At 47.5% G+C, this 18,534-nt stretch overlaps 1 protein-coding gene across 1 annotated transcript; it reads right to left on the reverse strand.

Annotated features, from left to right (window-relative positions):
- Positions 1-833: 833 nt before the first annotated feature.
- LOC138158479 (probable G-protein coupled receptor 141) lies at positions 834-1,921 on the reverse strand. The gene has a single exon (XM_069084557.1). It carries the CDS (start codon positions 1,919-1,921, stop codon positions 1,007-1,009), a length of 915 nt encoding a protein of 304 aa, XP_068940658.1. The 3' UTR covers positions 834-1,006.
- Positions 1,922-18,534: the final 16,613 nt, after the last annotated feature.

An 18,534-nucleotide genomic window follows, 5' to 3' on the forward strand; every position in this document is an offset into this window, starting at 1 on the left:
AGATAAGGGGCTCTAGCTGATGGCCCAGGAGAGACACACCCAACTCCCTCAGGGCACCAAGAACCCCAGGGAGAGAGTGGTGGGCTCTGCAGTGGTAGGGATCCCTCAAGGAACTCACTATCCACTGGGGGAGGGGCTGGGTGGGAAAGGGAGGATCTGCAAGGGACTCTCCCAATCCGAGGGTCAGGGGGCCCGGAGAAGACCCGAGCACCCTTGAGGCGGCATTGTCCCACGCAGAGAGCGCTGCCCACCGTGTTTATCTCCAGCACCTTCCCGTCTTGCCCATCCCTTGGGCCTAGTTTTTGTCCCTTCCCTTCCTTGACTGGTCTTAAGATTCAGAATTTAAATGAATGTGGGGGCTTTAGGGGGCACCCCTTGCCTCCTGGCAGCCCACCCCCTGGAGCCCTCTTCTGAAGCTGAGGACCTACACTGCAGTGCCCACCAGTGAGCCAGGAACACAAGCAACAACCCCAATGCCAACACCTCCCCCATGCCCACAGCCTTGGGGAGCTCTAAAGCCCTGCCTTCCCTGTGAGGTCTGCTGATGCGGGGGTGGGCTATTCTCCCCAGGTTCTCGGGGGCTCCCACAGTGACCCTCCCTTCCCCCACCTGCCCTGCCCCCTTCTTCCCAGAGGGGCACCTGTCTCATATCACAGAGGTGCAGAGACCAAACAGCCTGGTCACCCCTGAGCTGGTTTGCATCCAAGGTGTTCTCAGCCCTGGTTTCTGAAACTCTGGACCAGGGGTAGGGAGAGGCCACATGTGGCCCTCAGGTCTTTTGAGAGCAGCCTGCTGACCGAGGCCGAGTTTCACAGACAAGTCCTTCGGTTAAGCTGCGCGTGGCTGTGTTTTCTGAGCCAGACTGTCCACTGAGCCATGTGGGTCCCAGCCCTCAGTGCCAGGGCATGCAAAGGGGCATCTGGAGAAGAGCCGCCTCCAGAGGGCTGGCCTGGGCCGTGCCAGGCGTGGTCACCCCGGAGGTCTGGCCAGCCCCGCACGTGTGGACCTAGCGGCACGAGAGGCAGCTCAGAAGCTCGGTGACCTTCTGCTTGAACCAGCGGCTGCCTCCCAGGACAAAAAGCAGCAGGTCGAAGCAGCTGATGGCGGTCACGCTCAGGAAGACCTCGTTGTACAGCACGGCCGGGTGGCACGGGTCATTGGGGGCATGCCCCTGCAGGTAGTAGAGCCTGAAGAGCTGGTAGGGGAGGAAGCAGACGAAGATGACGCCAATGAAGAAAAGGTTCTTCAGCTGGGCCCAGAACTCCTGGTGGGAGAGCCAGGCGCGGTGCAGCCTCCTCCCCGTGGACACAATGACGAAGGCCTGCAGGGCCAGCAGGGTGAGGGCCACGGCCACGACCGCCACAACCACCACGTAGTTGACCACCTTCACGTAGCTGTCCTTTAGCTCCTCCTGGAACTCGAAGCACCGGGTGGCGTTGTACGACCCGCGGGATCCATACTGGGTCAGTGAGGGGACGATGGTGATCGTGACCAGCAGCCACATGGCGGCGCTGGCAGCCACGGCGTGCAGCTTGCGGTAGAACTCCAGCTTGTCCCTGCGCTTGAAGAAGATGAGGTACCTGACGACCAGGATGCCCACGTAGAACAGGAAGGTCAGGTACATGTGCACGTGCAGCATGGCGCTCACCATCTTGCAGAAGGGCAGCCCGAAGGGCCACGTCTTGGTGACCAGGTAGACGAGCCGGAAGGGGACCGTCAGCAGGAAAGCGCTGTGCACCACCACCAGGTTGATGACAGCCGCGGTGGTCACGGACCGCGAGTTCATCTTCACCAGCACAAACAGGATGCAGAAGACGCCGGCCACGCCACCGATGAGCACGGCAGCATAGAGCCCCACCAGGTGCTGCGTCCAGAAAGGGTCACAAAGGCCGAGCTGGGAGGGGGCGCTCTGGTTGGCCATGCCTCCGGTGCCTGGCAGAGAGAAAGCACCCACAGTGTTAGGGACACTCAAGACGCCCAGAGGAGGGACACACCAGACCTCTGCCCAGCTCAGCCTCTCCTCCCCAGTCTTAGATCTCATCCATCGTCCACCCCCCGACTGGGGACCTCGAGCGAGACGCCCCATACCTGCCTCGGACTCAGCAGGTCCTCTCTCCCCAAAGCCTACATCTGCTGAACTTCCCTGGGGCTGCCAAGGGTACCGCCACTCTTTCGTTCATTCACATCCTGGTTCTGCCACTCACCACCTGGGTGACCAATGCCCCTTCCTCATTGGGCCTCACTTGTCTCATATGTAAAATGAGGGGATTGGGGACCCTGGAGTCCTGCTCAACTCCTCCCTGCATGGCCCACCCCTCCTCCACACATCTACTAGTTGCAAAATGTTCCCCTTGGCTCCAGAGGGTTTTTCTGGCAGTGAAGAAGCTGTCTCTGTATGTTGAAGGGAGTCTTGGAGAGGGCAACAAGAGGTTTTGGGGGGCATTGTGCTTTGTATACACTGTCTCTTCGGGTCTCACCATCACCCTGTGAGCAGGGTAATGTATGTACTGTTCTATCCTGCAGATGAGGAAACTGAGCTTTAATTCACCCTTGGTCACATAATTGATGGACATCAGAGTCAGGAGTTGACCCAGGTTTCCCCGACCTCAGGACCAGCCTCTCCTTTAAGGAGAATATGTCTGTCCTAGATGATGTCCGTTCCTGGAGGGAGGATGCCCTGCGGGGGGATCCTGAGACCAAAGGCTCTCGTGGCTGGTCAGGTTCTGGGGAGGGGCCTGAACCTCGTCCTTTCCCTACAGCTCTAGCAAGTGCATCTGGCTCGTTACCGTCACCAACAAGCAGCCCCAGTGGCTCCTGCCAAGACAAGAGGAGGGCACCAGAGGGGGCCGATTCAGGAAGCCATCCCAGCCAGGACCTTCCTCTGTGTGGATTCACTGTCCATTCTTCAATCGCACTCCAACATTCTTCCCCTCATTCTGACCCATGGCTCTCCCCAGGCACGATGTCAGTCCATCAGTGAGGGGAAAAAGGGGAAGCTACCATGCTAAACACTTACCAAATATTTTTCTGATTGATCTTCACAACAATCCTGGAAGGCAGATGCTATTATAACCCTCATTTTACGTTTGGGGCAACTGAGGCAGAGAGAGGTTAGGGGCAGGGCCAGGATTGTACAGCTACCGTGTTTCCCCGATAATAAGACACTGTCTTATTAATTTTTTTTTGGACAGAAAAACACCAGAGGGCTTATTTTCAGGGGAGGGCTTATTTTAATGAACATTGACAGCAATTTTAATAAGCAGGTAAATGTGAACAAAAAAATCTACCTTTATTCAATAAGCAAATCACTGGGGAAGAACAGGATGATGCGCTCACTGCTGCAGCTCTGATTGGATGCAGCTCGGAGAGCGGTGTGCGTTTCACCCGGGGGGGGCGGTGCATACAGAGGGTACCGTAATGTAGCGTGTAGCGCAGGGGATCACCTTCACTACAGTAGCAATCTCAATAGGGCTTATTTTCAGGGGAGGGCTTATATTTGAGGAATCTTACACAGTAAGGGGAGGGCTTATTTTCGGGATAGGTCTTATTATCAGGGAAACACGGTAGTAAGTGTCTGAGGCTGGATTTTGAACTCAGGTCTTTCTGCTTCCTGGTCCAGTGCTCTGTGCACTGGACCACCATCATTAATCAATGAAGTAAACATCTCCTCTTGAGCTAAAAACCCCCAGAGCATTGTGAAGGATATGGCTAAGCCAGAGGGCCCAGAGGAAGGAAATCAGGCTGGTGAAGGGCCTTAAGTGGGTCCCATGAGGACAGCCTGAGGATCTCTACCCTGGGGAAGAGAAGGCGACATGACAGAGGGTCCAGACCTGCTCTGCTCGGCCTGAGGTCAAAGGAACAGGTAGAAATTTTGAAAGAATGACTTGTTCCTGCTACATGGGAAACAGTTCCTAACATCAGATCTACCCCCAAGTGGACTGGACTGCTTCAATGGAGCCAGAGGTGAGGGTGGGGAGGGGAAGGGAGAGAAGGGAAGAGGCAGAGAAAATAATTTAAATTTTAAAAGTTTTTTTTCCCCCAAGAGCTGCAGGACCATCACCTTAGGCTCTCACAACCCTGAGAGCAAAGGACCTACGATGTGAAGGCCAGCTACCAGAACCCTCTCAATTCAACTGGACAAGCCCTCTTGTGCCCGAGCTTCTTTGGGTAAGTGGTGTCTCCCAGACCCAACGAAACCTGTGAGCCCCTCAGTCCCTTTTCTCATTGTTCCCCCAGCACCTGGCAGATAGCAGGTGCTTAAAGCATGCTGAATTAAATTGAACTTGACCCAAATAATGGAAACACTGGCATCTCTGGATTCAAAAAAGGGCCTTCATGAACTAGAATGTTAGGAAAAAAATCTAACAAGATGAAATCTAATAGGGAAAGCTGTAAAGGCAGAGGCAGCGAGGGGCTGCCACAGAACACAGAGCATGGGGGCTGGAGGCAGGAAGCCAGAGGCCAAATGCAGCTTCAGAAGACTACTAGCTGTGTGATCTTGGCCAAGTCACTTATCCTGCCTGACTTGGTTTCCTAATCTGTAAAGTGGGCATAATAACAGCACTTCCCTCCCAGGGTTGTTGTGAGCATCAAGTAATATTTGTAAAACTTGGCCCATCATGCTGTAGAATGTAAATGTTAGCTATTGTTACTGTAGTTAGCGTAACCCTGAGTTCAAGATAGTGGAGGAACAGCTAGAAAGCAGTTTGTCTAAAAGAGGGGATTGGGCAGGGCCAGCTCAGAGGTGCCACCCTCGGCCACCAGGGTGATGGACCAGGACCAGGCTGCTGAGAGGGGCATCATCTCCAGCATTCTGCCCTGGGTATCCTGCACCCAGAGGGCTGTGTCCAGCCTCACCACACATCTGAGGGTGGAGAAGAGGGCAAGCGGGATGCTGAAGGGCCTTCAAACCTGCCATGGAGGAGAGAAGGCAGGGAGGGGGGCAGGACCAGGATGGATGCACTTAAAGGATTCTGGTGTGGAAGAGCCCCCACAGACAGAATTGGGCACAGTGGTGGAAGATGCGGAGCCTGGGTTCAGCTGGGATGGGGGTGGGGAGCTGCCCAACAAGGACTGTCTGAAAGGAAACAGAAGTGCCTCCAAGAGGGGGGAGGGGGCTCCTGCTTAGGGGCCTCCAGCCAAGGGGGAAGGAACGAAAGCCTGCTCACCTAGTAGAGTGCACAGATGTGTCTGACTCTGAGGGCCCGTCCAGCTGTGTGTGACCACGGCGAGGAGGCCCAGCTCAGAGCTCCGAGCCTACAATGGGCGCTGTCCACACTGACGGTGCTGTGTCCGCTGCGAGGGCTCCCCTGGAGCCCACCCCGGCCAGCAGTGGCAGGAAGACTGGGGAAGCCCACGGCCCCGCGGCAGGTCGAGCCCAGGACTGCTGCTTTCTCACCTGCTCACAGCTGGGACTTCCCTTCCCATGAAAACAGAACCTGGGGGCCCCCAGAGTTTCCTCTATTTGATTTCTGCTCCTTCTTCCTTCTTTCTAAGCCCTGGATCATCCAAGCAGCTTGTGCTCAGAGCAGCCCCCGGTCAGCCTGGGAACTGGGCCCGCAGCTCCTGCTGGGCAGTGGCTGTGCATCAGGGGTCAAAGGGAGCATTCCCCAGCTAGAACAGCCCTCGGGCACCAGGGAGTCCAATTCTCTCCTTTTCACAAACAACTGGGGTGGGGGGAGGGGGAATCTGCCTTTGGGACCCCTTCCTTTTCCTTGGAGGATCCCCTCACCCAGCTTTCAGGTAACCAGCCCTGGTGCTCCTGCCCAACCCCCTACACACACACACACACACACACACACACACACACACACAAGTGCTTTTTCCTCCAGACTATTCTTACTTTCTTTACTAAATTAAAAATAACAATAATCCTCATTATTTCATTGGACCATAGTCTGAGAACTGGAAGGGACCTTAGGGGTTGAATTCAATCTTCCCTTATTTTACAGATGAGGAAACTGAGGCCTAGGGGAAGTGATGTGCCCAGGGTCACACAGGTAGGCTCATTCTCTGGTAACAGTACTTAAAGATAGTCCTGCCTGGGCAAGCACAAAAGAGAACGCCTGTCCCTGTGGCCCCAGGAGGCACAGGTGCTACATTCAGAGAGGCCTCCAAGGACAGCTCTGATGGGCTGGGGAGGTGGCCTTTGGTCACCCTCTCCTGCTCCAGGCACCCTTCTGAGAGTTAGGCCACCACAGTGCTGGGACAGGCGCCGAGAGCCCGCTGCCCAGAGGCTGCGTGACAGGCCATGAGCAGGCTGCTTCAGCATCAGCCTCAGCTGACCACCCTGCGAGCAGGCCTGGACTAGAGGAGCCCCAGCTCCTTCCATGTGAGTGGCAGCCAAGCCAAGGTCACCGCATGGGAGCAGCTGTGGACAGCCCCGGGCTCCCAACTCCTCCTTCTGTTCTACAGGAATCGTTCTGAGAACTGAAATCCATGCACACTTCACGTAACGGGGCTTGACCCAGCCTGAAGCTGTCTGCTGGTCCTGACTGTCACAGGTGGCTGAGCCTGGCCTCTAAGGGGGCCCAGAAAGGATGGGCCCCCAGACCGCTAGGGCCATTGGGAAAGGGCAGCGGACGGGAGCTGGGACGGCCTGGGGGAAAAGAAAGTGTGGTCTCAGTAACTGGGAGGGGACAGATTGCACCAAGATGAGAAAGAGGAAGCCCAGTGCGAGCGATGCCACAGCCCCTGCTGGCCGGCAAGCTCCAGACGCCGCTGGTCATGAGGCTGGAGACCGGGGCTCACAGAACCCCTGCCTCAGCTTCCTCCTCTCTAAAATGGGGTCAGTAATAGTGCCCTTTTCACAAGGTCGTGGTGAAGACCAGGTGAGCTGGGAATCCCACAGCACAGTCAGGCGGTGGGTGCCAGGGGTGTCTCTGCTTTCTCCCAGCTCCCTCCCAGAGCCTCAGTTTCCTTCCCTGTAATAGGGGGGCAGGGACAGCTGAGGCCCCTTCCAGCTTGTGTTCCAGGAGCCCGGGCACAAGTGAACCCAAGAAAAGGCTTTTAGAGCCAGAAGCAGCCCCAAACACGGCTGGGGCACACCGGTGTCTCCGGCTGGAGAGGAAGGGCACCTGCTGCAGCTACCCCAGCCCAAGGGAAGCTTTTGATTTCTGCCTCCAGCCCAAGTGGGACCAAAACCCTCCTGCTGGCCAAGGAGGGAAGTGAAACTGTGGCTGGGGCAGAGGCCCAGGTGCCTGCCTTTATCTAGAGGCCTACCCCATGGATCAGCCCAAAGTCAGGGCGCTGGGCCCGTGTTCTCTGCCATCTGGCCCTCAGAACAAGCCCTGGGGCACCGTCTTCACTCCTTCCCTCCTTGAGATCCCAGCCCCCAGACAGCATCTCTCCTGCCCTCGAGTCCACAATCCCAGTGCTCAGTCAGGGACCATCTTCTCCAGCTCTCCTCTTAACGGGAATCCTCTCTATGCTCCCCCAACAATGGCCACACCCCCACCTTCTTCTGAACATGCAGGGCCCTGCACCCAGGGCACAGCAGCCCATCCCACGTGGGGAGACTTCACTTAGTGCAAGGATCCCCTCAGAACACACTTTTCTTTGTGGCTGAACTTCCCAGACACTTGATTCTAGGGTGCAGCGGTCTAGGGCCAAGCCAAGCTAATCCAAAGCTTCTTCCAAGGGTCAGCCCTCAAACATCAGAAAACTGCTCCCCCTCCTCCCCTTCCCTGTCCCCCTCCCCTTTCTCCTCCTCCTCTTCCCTTTCTCTCTCCCCTCTTTCCCTCTGCCCCTTTCATCCCTGCCACAAAAGCCAGAGCCACAGACACTATCGGCCAGTCTAAAACTACCTGCAACATGGAATTATTTGAGAAAATCACACCTCAATGGAAAAGACACCTAGCATTTGGCAGTATGTTTAGAACCTGCAAAATTAGGTTTGGTTAAAGGCACATTTAGATCAAAATTACTCCAGACTGGTCTTGAATGCAATGGGCGAGAATGGGAAAAGTGACCAGATGAGTCATTTTCCAGTCAGGTCGTGTGGAAGCAGTTCCACCTGAAGGGACATCATCCCCCTGGCCTGCATCTGGCTTCATGTCTTCAGCACTTGACATGGTGTATGTTCTAATCGCATTTCTCAGCCCTGCCTGACATCATTGGTCTTCTTTGAGAATGAAGGACAAAAACAAACAATCATGTTTTTCGTGAGTCTGGGGAAACCGCTGTAGGAGAAATGCTGACAACTTGAAAAATGACACCCAGCGAGTGTCACAAATCTACCATCAGAAAAACACAGGTGTTCAGTTGTGTCCAAATCCTCATGATGCCACGTGGGGTTTTCTTGACAAAGATACTGGAGAGTTGGCCATTCCCTTCTCCAGTTCATTTTGCAGATGAGGAAACTGAGGTAAACAGCATGAAGTCATTTGCCTAGGGTCACACGGCTAGCAAGTGTCTGAGGTCAGATCTGACCCAGGAAACTCAATCTTCCAGCCTCTGGGTTTGGCCCTCTGTCGAGCTAGTGGCCCAATTGAATAATAACAGTTTTCAAACATTTTGACCACATTCTTTCACAGTTTGATTCATAATCTAACAGCATTTGGATGAAGTTATTTTGGTGTGATAAACGAAATCCTTTTAAGCAGGCCAAATCAAGATTTCTTTTGCCGGCTTCTCCTCTTCTAAACTCTTCCAGGCTAAGCACTTACATTTCAACTCTGACTGAGAGGGGAAGAGACTTTTGGGGCAGGATTAGGTGCCAGGTCCCTGGCTAGATCTGGGGGCTGAGAGGCAGGCCCTACACCCCACATACTGTGCTTGGTTCTTCCTTTGGGAGGCTGGCTGGCCAACCTTGGCCCATTCAGGGCATTCATCCCAGAGCTCCCCTAGACACACTGAGCTGAAAGCCCACCCCAAGCTGGAGGGATGAGCAGATGACGTCTCCTAGAAGCTCATCACCACTTGGTGGGATCTTTTCTCCCTCTCTCTGCAAGGGAAAGGATCAGGACTCCAGGGACCTGCTGGGTCTCACCCAGCTTGGGTGAGGATATCAGTCATGGACTCCTGGTGTCTGGCAAGCATACATAATTGTGGTGCTGGTGCTGGTTTGTCCTTCACTCTTGAGGAGAACCAATGACATCAGGGAGATCAGACCATGACACATGCAAGAGGATTGGATTTAAGTGAGGCAGGCTGTGCAGGCACCAGCCTCACTTTGTCCTCCAGAGCCATCTGGGTCCAGAGGCGAGGGACTGTACCTAGTGGTGGGGTATGGAACCTGAACCTCTAAAAAAAGGGTCCTTGAACTTTCCCACAAATGTCAGCAGCCCAGATGGGCAGCCATCCCATCCCAGGCAATAATCCTTTCAACTGCCCTTTCCTTGTTTCCCTTCCCCAGCCCAGCCCTTCATTCCCTGTTACTCTGGACCACCCCAGGCTACTTGCCACTCTTAGATTAAACCCAGACCTTCCCACAGTCCTTCCTATACAAATATCAGTCTGTTCTTTATCAAAGACACAGACTCACAAGGAATCTCACCCACCCCAACCAGTGTCTTCATAAACTCACTCCCTGGGGTGGAGCCAAGATGGCAGAAGGGAAGCAGTCACTTTTCTAAGCTCCTCTGTGAATCCCCTCACTAAACTCTAAAAAGTGAATCTGAATGGATTTTGGAGTGTCAGGACCCACTGGGAGACGGAGCGTGGCAGAATCCAGCCCAGGAAAGTGCCCACGTGGGTCTGGGCAGGGGGAGTGAGTGGGGGCTGCAGCAGCTTGGACTAGAGATCGTACTAGAGCAGAGAGAGAAGGAAGCCCAGCGAGGACTCACCCACCCCAAGGGCAATTTGCAGCCATCTCACCACGGGATGGGGGGGATCCACTGGAGCCGGGCTCGGGGCCCCCAGCAGAGACAGCAGCTTCTCCTGGGGCTTTCAGCCCCCAGCCTGGAAGTTTAAAAATCACCTGCCTGACTTTCCAGAGGCCAGGATGGCAAAGTAAACCCTGGCTGTTCCAATTCCCCCTCCCTAACCAAAAAACCCAGAGATAAGTGTCCCACCCAGAGTGAAATCCTGAGATAATGGAAACAGCCTCGGGCTTGGGAGTCACTAAGAAGGGGTATAACTGAGGCAGTAAGGAGTCTGAAGAGAAGAGCAGACTTAACCCCCCCACACACCCACACCCACACACACACATACACACACACTCACACACAAAACTGGCCACATAACCTTGGGCAAGTTACTTAACCCCAACTACTTAAAAAAAAAAAAAAAAGAGAAGAGCAGGAGGGTCCCAACAAGCCCCACTTCACCTGATCAGCAAGAGCCTGCCTGAGCCATAGCAGGGGCAGAGAGGCAGAAATCTGAAGAGGCCAGACCACCCCTCCCCTACAGAGTACTCTGTGAGCCTCAGGGTAACTCAGGGGAAACACTGAGAGTCCTAACCTTGGCCTCAATCTAGACACCCAGAGGTTACAGCACACAAAGCCAACAGCCAGGCACCTAGCTCCCAGCCTGAGAAGCTTGGGTCAGAGCCCTCTGCACCCCAGGAGCAGAAACACACTTTAAAGGAAAGGAAAGAGGCAATTATAATGGGCCGGAAGCAACTTGCAAAGGCAAGATCAAGGACAATAGAATCCTATTATTCTGAAAGAGAAAAATCACTTTCAGGAAACACCATGGACTCTGTGTCCACACCTGAGACCACAGATGGAAATATGAACTGGTCTCAATCCCAAAAAGCATTCTTGGAGGAGCTCAAGAAAGATTTTAAAAGCCAAATTAGGGAGGTAGAAGACAAATTTAAATCTACAGTGACCAAACTGGAAAAAAGTCTCACTGAAGAAAACAAATCCTTAAAAAGTAAAATTAGTGAACTAATTATAGAAAATACCTCCCTTAAAAAAAAGGACCTTCAAAAACTAACCAAAGAGAATAATTCACTAAAAATTAGAATCAGTCAAATCGAAGCTCAGGACTCTATGATGAACCAAGTCAATCAAACAAAACATGTAGATTGAAAAATTGGAAGAAAGTGTCAAATATCTCATTGGAAAACAACTGACCTGGAGAATAGATCCAGGAGAGATACATTAAGAATTATTGGTCTACCAGAAAGCCATGATGAAAAAAGCAGCCTGGACAACATGCTCCAGGAGATTGTCAAAGAAAACTGTCCTAAAGTCCTGGAATCAGAAGGTAAAATAATTATTGAAAGATTTCACCAGATTCCCCCTGAAAGAGATCCCAAATTGAAAACTCCAAGAAATATACTAGCTAAATTCTAGAATTACAAGATTAAGGAGTAACATTACAAGAAACCAAAAGGAAACAATTCAAATATGGAACTACAGTCAGGATCACACAGGACCTAGCAGCTTCTACATTAAAAGATCTGAGGGACTGGAATTTGATATTTCATAAGGCAAAAGAGCTAGGACTGCAACCAAGCATTAACTACCTGCCAAAACTGAGCATAATCTTTCAGGAAAAGAGATGGTCATTTAATGAAATAAGGGACTTCCAGACTTTCCTGATGAAAAAGCCAGAGCTCAATGGAAAATTTGATCTCCAATTACAACACTCAAAAAAGACATAAAAAGGTAGGAAAACACACACACACATACACATATGCACACACGCACACTCACACACACATCCACATAACTTGGGATACAGTAGCAGCAAATATTCACATCCCTATATGAGAATGTCAATATCAAAATTTATATGATTATCATGACCTTTAAAAGGGTTATACATAGATAGAGGATGTGGGCATAAATGAACTAATCTGATGATTAAAAAAAAAAAACCTTATTAAGGGGGTCAAAGGGATTGTAATGGGATAAAAGGAAAGATGAGACATAAAAAGGTAAATTATGCCATACAAAGAGTCTAAGATACTAACATGAAAAGACACAAAAAGTCATTAAAGAGAGGGAAAGGAGGGAGGGAGAGGAGCACTGTATGAAATTTACTCTCATTGGTTTGGGGTCAAAGGGGGAATAACAACTCTGGTAAGTATAAAAATCTATTGTGTCCTATAGGCAGTAGGAGGGTAAGAGGGGATAAAAGGAGGGGATAAAAGGGGGGGATTAGAGGGGAGGGAAATAGTAGTAAGGGGAGAAAGTAGGTAAAGAAGGGGGGGGTCACAGGGAGGAAACACTGAGGGAGGTGGTGGTCAAAAGGAAAACCCTTAAGGAGGGAAAAGGAGAAGGAAGAAACAAAAACATAAACAGGGGAGGGAATAGGATGGAAGGGAAGGGACAGATAGTCATCATTACTGTGGATGTGAATGGCATGAACTCTCCAATAAAACAGAGGCAGATAGCAGAATGAATTAAAACCCTAATCCTACAATATGCTGTCTAGAAGAAATACATTTGAAACAAAGGGATACCCACAGGGTAAAGGTAGAAGGCTGGAGTAGAATATATTATGCCTCAGCTAAAGTAAAAAAAGCAAGGGTAGCAATCTTTATGTCAGATAAAGCAAAAGTAAAAATAGATCTAATTAAAAGAGATAAGGAAGGGAACTATATCCTGCTAAAAGGCACCATTGAAAATGAAGCAATATCATTACTTAACATATATGCACCAAGTGGTATAGCATCCAAATTCCTAGAGGAGAAGTTAAGGGAATTAGAGGAAGAAATAGATAGCAAAACTATACTAGAGGGGGACACCTTAATCTCTCTCTCTCTGAATTTGATAAACCTAACCTCAAAATAAACAAAGAAGTTAAGGAGGCGAACAGAATTTTAGAGAGGCTAGATATGGTAGATCTCTGCAGAAAACTGAATGGGGATAAAAAGGAATATACTTTCTTCTCAGAGGTTCATGGCACATACTCAAAAATCAACCATGTACTAGGGCATAAAAATGTCACAATTCAGTGCAGAAAGGCAGAAATATTAAATGCATCCTTCTCAGATCATGATGCAATAAAAATCATATGCAATAAAGGGCCATGGAAAGACAGACTAAAAACTAATTGGAAATTAAACAATTTAATCCTAAAGAATGAGTGGGTCAAACAAGAAATTATAGAAACAATCAGTAACTTCATTCAAGAGAATGACAATAATGAGACAACATACCAAAATTTGTGGGATGCAGCAAAGGCAGTTCTTAGAGGAAGTTTTATATCCCTGAGTGCATACATGAATAAATTAGAGAAAAGGGAGGTCAATGATTTGGGCATGCAATTGAAAAAGCTAGAAAAAGAACAAATTGAAAATCCCCAATTAAATACTAAATTAGAAATACTGAAAACCAAAGGAGAGATTAATAAGATTGAAATTAAGAAAACTATTGAATTAATAAATAAAACTAAGAGGAGATTTTATGAAAAAAAAAACGAATAAACCCTTTGGCAATAAAAAAAAAAGAAAGAAGAAAACCAAAATATGAGTATCAAAAATGAAAAGGATCAATCTACCTCCAATGAAGAGGAAATCAAAATAATAATTAGGAATTATTTTGCCTAATTCTATGCACATAAATTTGACAATCTTAGTGAAATGGATGAATATTTACAAAAATATAAGTTGCCCAGATTAACTGAAGAGGAAGTAAATTACTTAAATAACCACATCTCAGAAAAATTGAACAAGCCATCAGTGGACTCCCTAGGAAAAAATCTCCAGGGACAGATGGATTTATTTGTGAATTCTATCAAACATTTAAAGAACAATTGATTACAATACTCTACAAACTATTTGAGAAAATGAGTAAAGGAGTCCTACCAAATTCTTTTTATGACACAAATATGGTACTGATAGATACCTAAATCAGGAAGAGATAAAACAGAGAAAGAAAATTATAGAACAATTTCCCTCATGAATATAGATGCAAAAATTTTAAATAAAATTTTAGCAAAAAGACTACAGCAACTTATCACAAGAATAATATACTTTGATCAGGCAGGATTTATTCTAGGAATGCAAGGATGGTTTAATATTAGGAAAACCACCAGTATAACTGATCATATCAACAATAAAACTAGCAGAAACCACATGATTATCTCAATAGATGCAGAAAAGGCTTTTGACAAAATACAACATCCATTCCTATTAAAAACACTAGAAAGTATAGGAATAAATGGAGCCCTCCTTAAAATAATAGGTAACATCTATTTAAAGCCATCAGCAAGTATTCTATGTAATGGGGATAAGCTAGAAGCATTTACAGTAAGATCAGGGTTAAACAAGTTACGTTAAACACTATCACCCCTCTTATTCAATCTGGTACTAGAAATTTTAGCAGTAGCAACTAGAGAAGAAAAAGAAATCAAAGGAATCAAATCAGACAAAGAAGAGACCAAGCTATCGCTCTTTGCAGATGGTATGATGATATACTTGGAGAATCCTAGAGAATCAAGTAAAAAACTACTTGAGACAATAAATTTGGCAAAGTTGCAGGATATAAAATAAACCCACACAAATCCTTGGCATTCCTGTATATTTCTAATGAAATTCAACAGCAAGAGATAGAAAGAGAAATCCCTTTTAAAGTTACTGTAGACATTACAAAATATTTGGGAATCTTCCTGCCAAAACAAACCCAGAACCTATATGATCATAACTAAAAAACACTTTTCACACAAATAAAGTCAGATCTAACTAATTGGAAAAACATCAATTGCTCATGGCTGGGTGGAGCTAATATAATAAAAATGACAATTTAACCTAAATTAAATTATATATTTAGTGCCATATCAATCAACTTACCAAAAAACTACTTTATAGAGCTAGAAAAAATAGTAACAAAATTCATTTTGAAGAACAAACAGTCCAGAACATCAAGGGAATTAATGAAAAGAAATGCTAGGGAAGGTGGACTAGCTATACCAGATTTTAATCTGTATTATAAAGCAGCAGTCCTCAAAATTACTTGCTACTGGCTGAGGAATAGAGTAGTGGACCAATGGAATAAATTGGGCACACGAGACTCAGCAGTCAATGCCTATGGTGATGTATCATTTGGTAAACCCAAAGACCCAAGTTTTGGGGATAAGAACTCACTATTTGACAAAAACTGCTGGGAAAACTGGAATATAGTATGGCAGAAACTGGGCATAGACCATTATCTAATACCATATATCAAAATAAAATCTAAATGGGTGCATGATCTAGATATAAAGGCTGATACTGCAAGCAATTTGAGAAAGCAAGGGATAATTTACCTGTCAGATTTGTGGAGAAGGGAAGACTTTATAACCAAACAAGAATTAGACAGCATTATAAAATGCAAAATGGTTAATTTTGATTACGTTAAATTGAAAAGCTTCTGTACAAACAAAGTCAATATAACCAAGATTAAGAGGGAAGTGTGAAATTGGGAAAGAATTTTTACAACCTATGTCTCTGATAAAGGACTCATTTCTAAAATATACAGAGAATCGAGTCAAATCTGTAAGAATACAAGTCATTCCCAAGTTGATAAATGGTCAAAGGATATGAACAAGCAGTTCTCAGAGGAAGAAATTAAAGATATCTATAAGCATATGAAAAAATGCTCTAAATCACTATTGATTGCAGAAATGCAAATCAAAACAACTCTGAGGTACCACATCTCACCAATCAGATTGGCTAAGATGGTAAAACAGGAAAATGACAAATGCTGGAGAGGATGTGGGCAAATTGGAACACTAATGCATTGCTGTTGGAGTTGTGAACTGATCCAACCATTCTGGAGAGCAATCTGGAATTATGCCCAAAGGGCTATAAATAATTTCATACCCTTTGACCCAGCAATACAACTTCTAGAGTTGTATCCCAAAGAGATCATAGAAGTGGGAGGAAGACCCATATGTACAAAAATATTTATAGCAGCTCTTTTTGTGGTGGCAAAGAATTGGAAATTAAGGGGGTGCCCATCAATTGGGGAATGGCTGAACAAGTTGTGGTATATGAATGTAATGGAATACTATTGTATTATAAGAAAAGAGGAGCAGATGGACTTCATATTTACCTGGAGATATACAAACTGGTGCTGAGTGAGAAGAGTAGAAAAGGAGAGATTTGTACACAATTACAGACACAACGTATGTGTGATGACCAACTTTGATAGACTGGACTCTTCTCTGAAATGCAGGGTTATAAGTAAACCCCAAAAGACTCATGATAGAGATGTCTACATCCAGAGCAAGAACTAGAAAGAACTGAGTTTGAATCCAGACTGAATGAAGCAAACTACCTGATCTTTTTCTTTTTCCTGTTTGGTTTTGTTTCCTCTTTCCCATTATTCATTCTATTTGATACAATCCTTCTTTGTAATCTGACTAATGTCTAATGTGAAAGTATTTGCAAATCCTATACTTGATTGTATGCTGTCATGGGTGAGGGGAGGGCAGGGAGGGAGAGAAAATTTGAAGCTCAAGTAATTGTGGAATTGAATCTTGTGAACTAAAAGTAAACAAACAAATTAATAAAGATCAAAAATTTAAAAAAAATACAATATTTGGTGAAAAAAATAAAATAAACTCACTCCCTGCACTGAAAGAAGGCCTGAGTGGTCTGATTCTTTAAAGGCAGACCCCTGCCCTGTACCCTTGCATTTTGGGGTCACTGCTAGACTGCAACACTTAATAAGAGCTTAATGAATGCTTCTGTCTCAGGCAGTCCCAGCAACTTCAGTGAAGGTTTCCTTTAGGCAAGTCACAAATCCAAACTCCTAGAAGTAGCAGTTAATACACTACTTTTTTTGGCCTCAGTTTCCCTGTCCATCTTTATCTCTGCTTTCTGCCCTGCCCCTTACCTGCTTACTCTCCTTTAGCCCAGAGGGTCTATTTGCCCTTGAATAGCCCCAGGTTTCTGACCTGCCGGACCAATTCCCTTTGGCAGTAAGGCCCAGCTCTAAAATCCCCTTCTTCAGAAGTCTCTCCTGCTCCTGGTCCCACTCCCCACCCCCCAGGCCCTTTTCAAGATCTTGGGGTCACAGGCTTCTGAGGTCACCTTATTCACCCCCAGGTTTACAGATAAGGAACTGGCAGCCTAGAGGGTGAAAAGCTGAGATTTCAAAAATAGCTCTTCCTTCACTGTACTTTGAGGGCCAGTTCTCTGGGGCTGATCAGCTCCATTATGGGTAGGGATTTGTATCCTCTGCTGTTCCCCCCTTTGTAAATTCCCAGAGGACAAAAGCCCTTGTCTCTCCTCACTCTGATGAGACTGTGAACTTGGCCAGGTCAGTGCTTGGACCATCTGTGGGTGACCTTGGGCTAGCTTAGGCACCTCCCTGGGTTTACTTCTCTCAAAAAGAAGTGGGCTGGAGTCCACTGAAGCCTCTGAGGTCTCTTCTAGTGCCCCGTCAAGGATACTGTGACCCTTAGGTCTCTTGATGCTTCACTACAGGATGAAGGTGACCCCAGGGTTCATCGAGGTTCCCCTGAACTCCACTGTGAAGATGAGCCCAGGGTTTGTCACTCAAGGACCAGCCACCATAAGCTTGGAGGAGTTAATCACTGCATCTGTGGTCACCTGATGAATTTTTTCAGCCTCATCTACTACCAGATGGAGAACCTGGTAGACTGAAAGATTTAGAGCTCAGGAACCTTTGGGTTCATCCACTGCAGGCTGGGCACACACAGGAACAGCTGACTTCATTTAACTCTTGGTTTTTAACACCCTCCCTCTTTATTTCCCACCTCTAAATAACAACAGTATACCCAAGGCCCAGAATGTTTTTTGCTTCCTCTCTTTGATGAGGGAGGGCTCCCAATAGGTTCAACAGGAATTCTGATCTTATCTAAGAACAGAAAATCTGCAATAGCATCTGGAAAGAATTCAGGGTCTCAGGCTTAATTGGAGTGAGAATTGTAGAAGTTTATTGTTACGCTTCTATAAGAAGTGGGCAAGAGTCCTTTAGGGGACCTGCAAGTGAGAGGGGTACATGCTTTTAAAGTGTAGGGCTGCCATTGTCAGGGCTGACTCAATGGAGAGAAGGGACCTCAGCGAATAAAGGTTAGCTCTAACTGAGAGGAAATTGTGACTTTAGTGCATAGATAGTTTAGATGAGATTTGGGCCAGGCGGAAGGAGACATGAAGAGATTAAGTAAGAACAAAGGAGTCACAAGGTGTTGCCTAGGCCAAGTTTGGATAGGGGGAAGGGGCAGAGCCCAAGGCTGGGAAAGGGATTTCACAGATTACAAAGCCCTGAGCCTAGAAGAGACAAGTTTAGCAAGGAGGTTAAGCAGACAAGGACCAAAAAGAAGTATAAAGACTATGATTAGGAGTGGGACCAAGAAAGGGGCCAGTATAGGGAAAAGCCAGGACCACCATGAGGAAGAGGTGGAGCCTGGTGCACTAAGGGCTTCATGAAGTTCTTCCATCCAATTGGCCTTTTCCAGTATATTTTTGGTGCAGAGTTCTACCTGTAGAGAATTATTGACATACATGCAGCAGGAGGTGTTAGCTAGGGCACAAACACCCCCACCTAGAGGCCAGCAGATAATCTAAGGCTATGATTGAAGAGCATTGTCCCCAAAACCCCATTTCGTTTTAAAGGAGAAGTGCTGGGCTTAGTGATGTTATAAAAAGACAGAGGGGGTACGAGAAATCCCAGGCAGCACATACCT

This window comes from Petaurus breviceps, unplaced genomic scaffold (genome assembly GCF_028583685.1).
Source record: "Petaurus breviceps papuanus isolate PSGF00001 unplaced genomic scaffold, PetGlider_PUasm1.0 174, whole genome shotgun sequence".
NCBI lineage: Eukaryota > Metazoa > Chordata > Mammalia > Diprotodontia > Petauridae > Petaurus > Petaurus breviceps.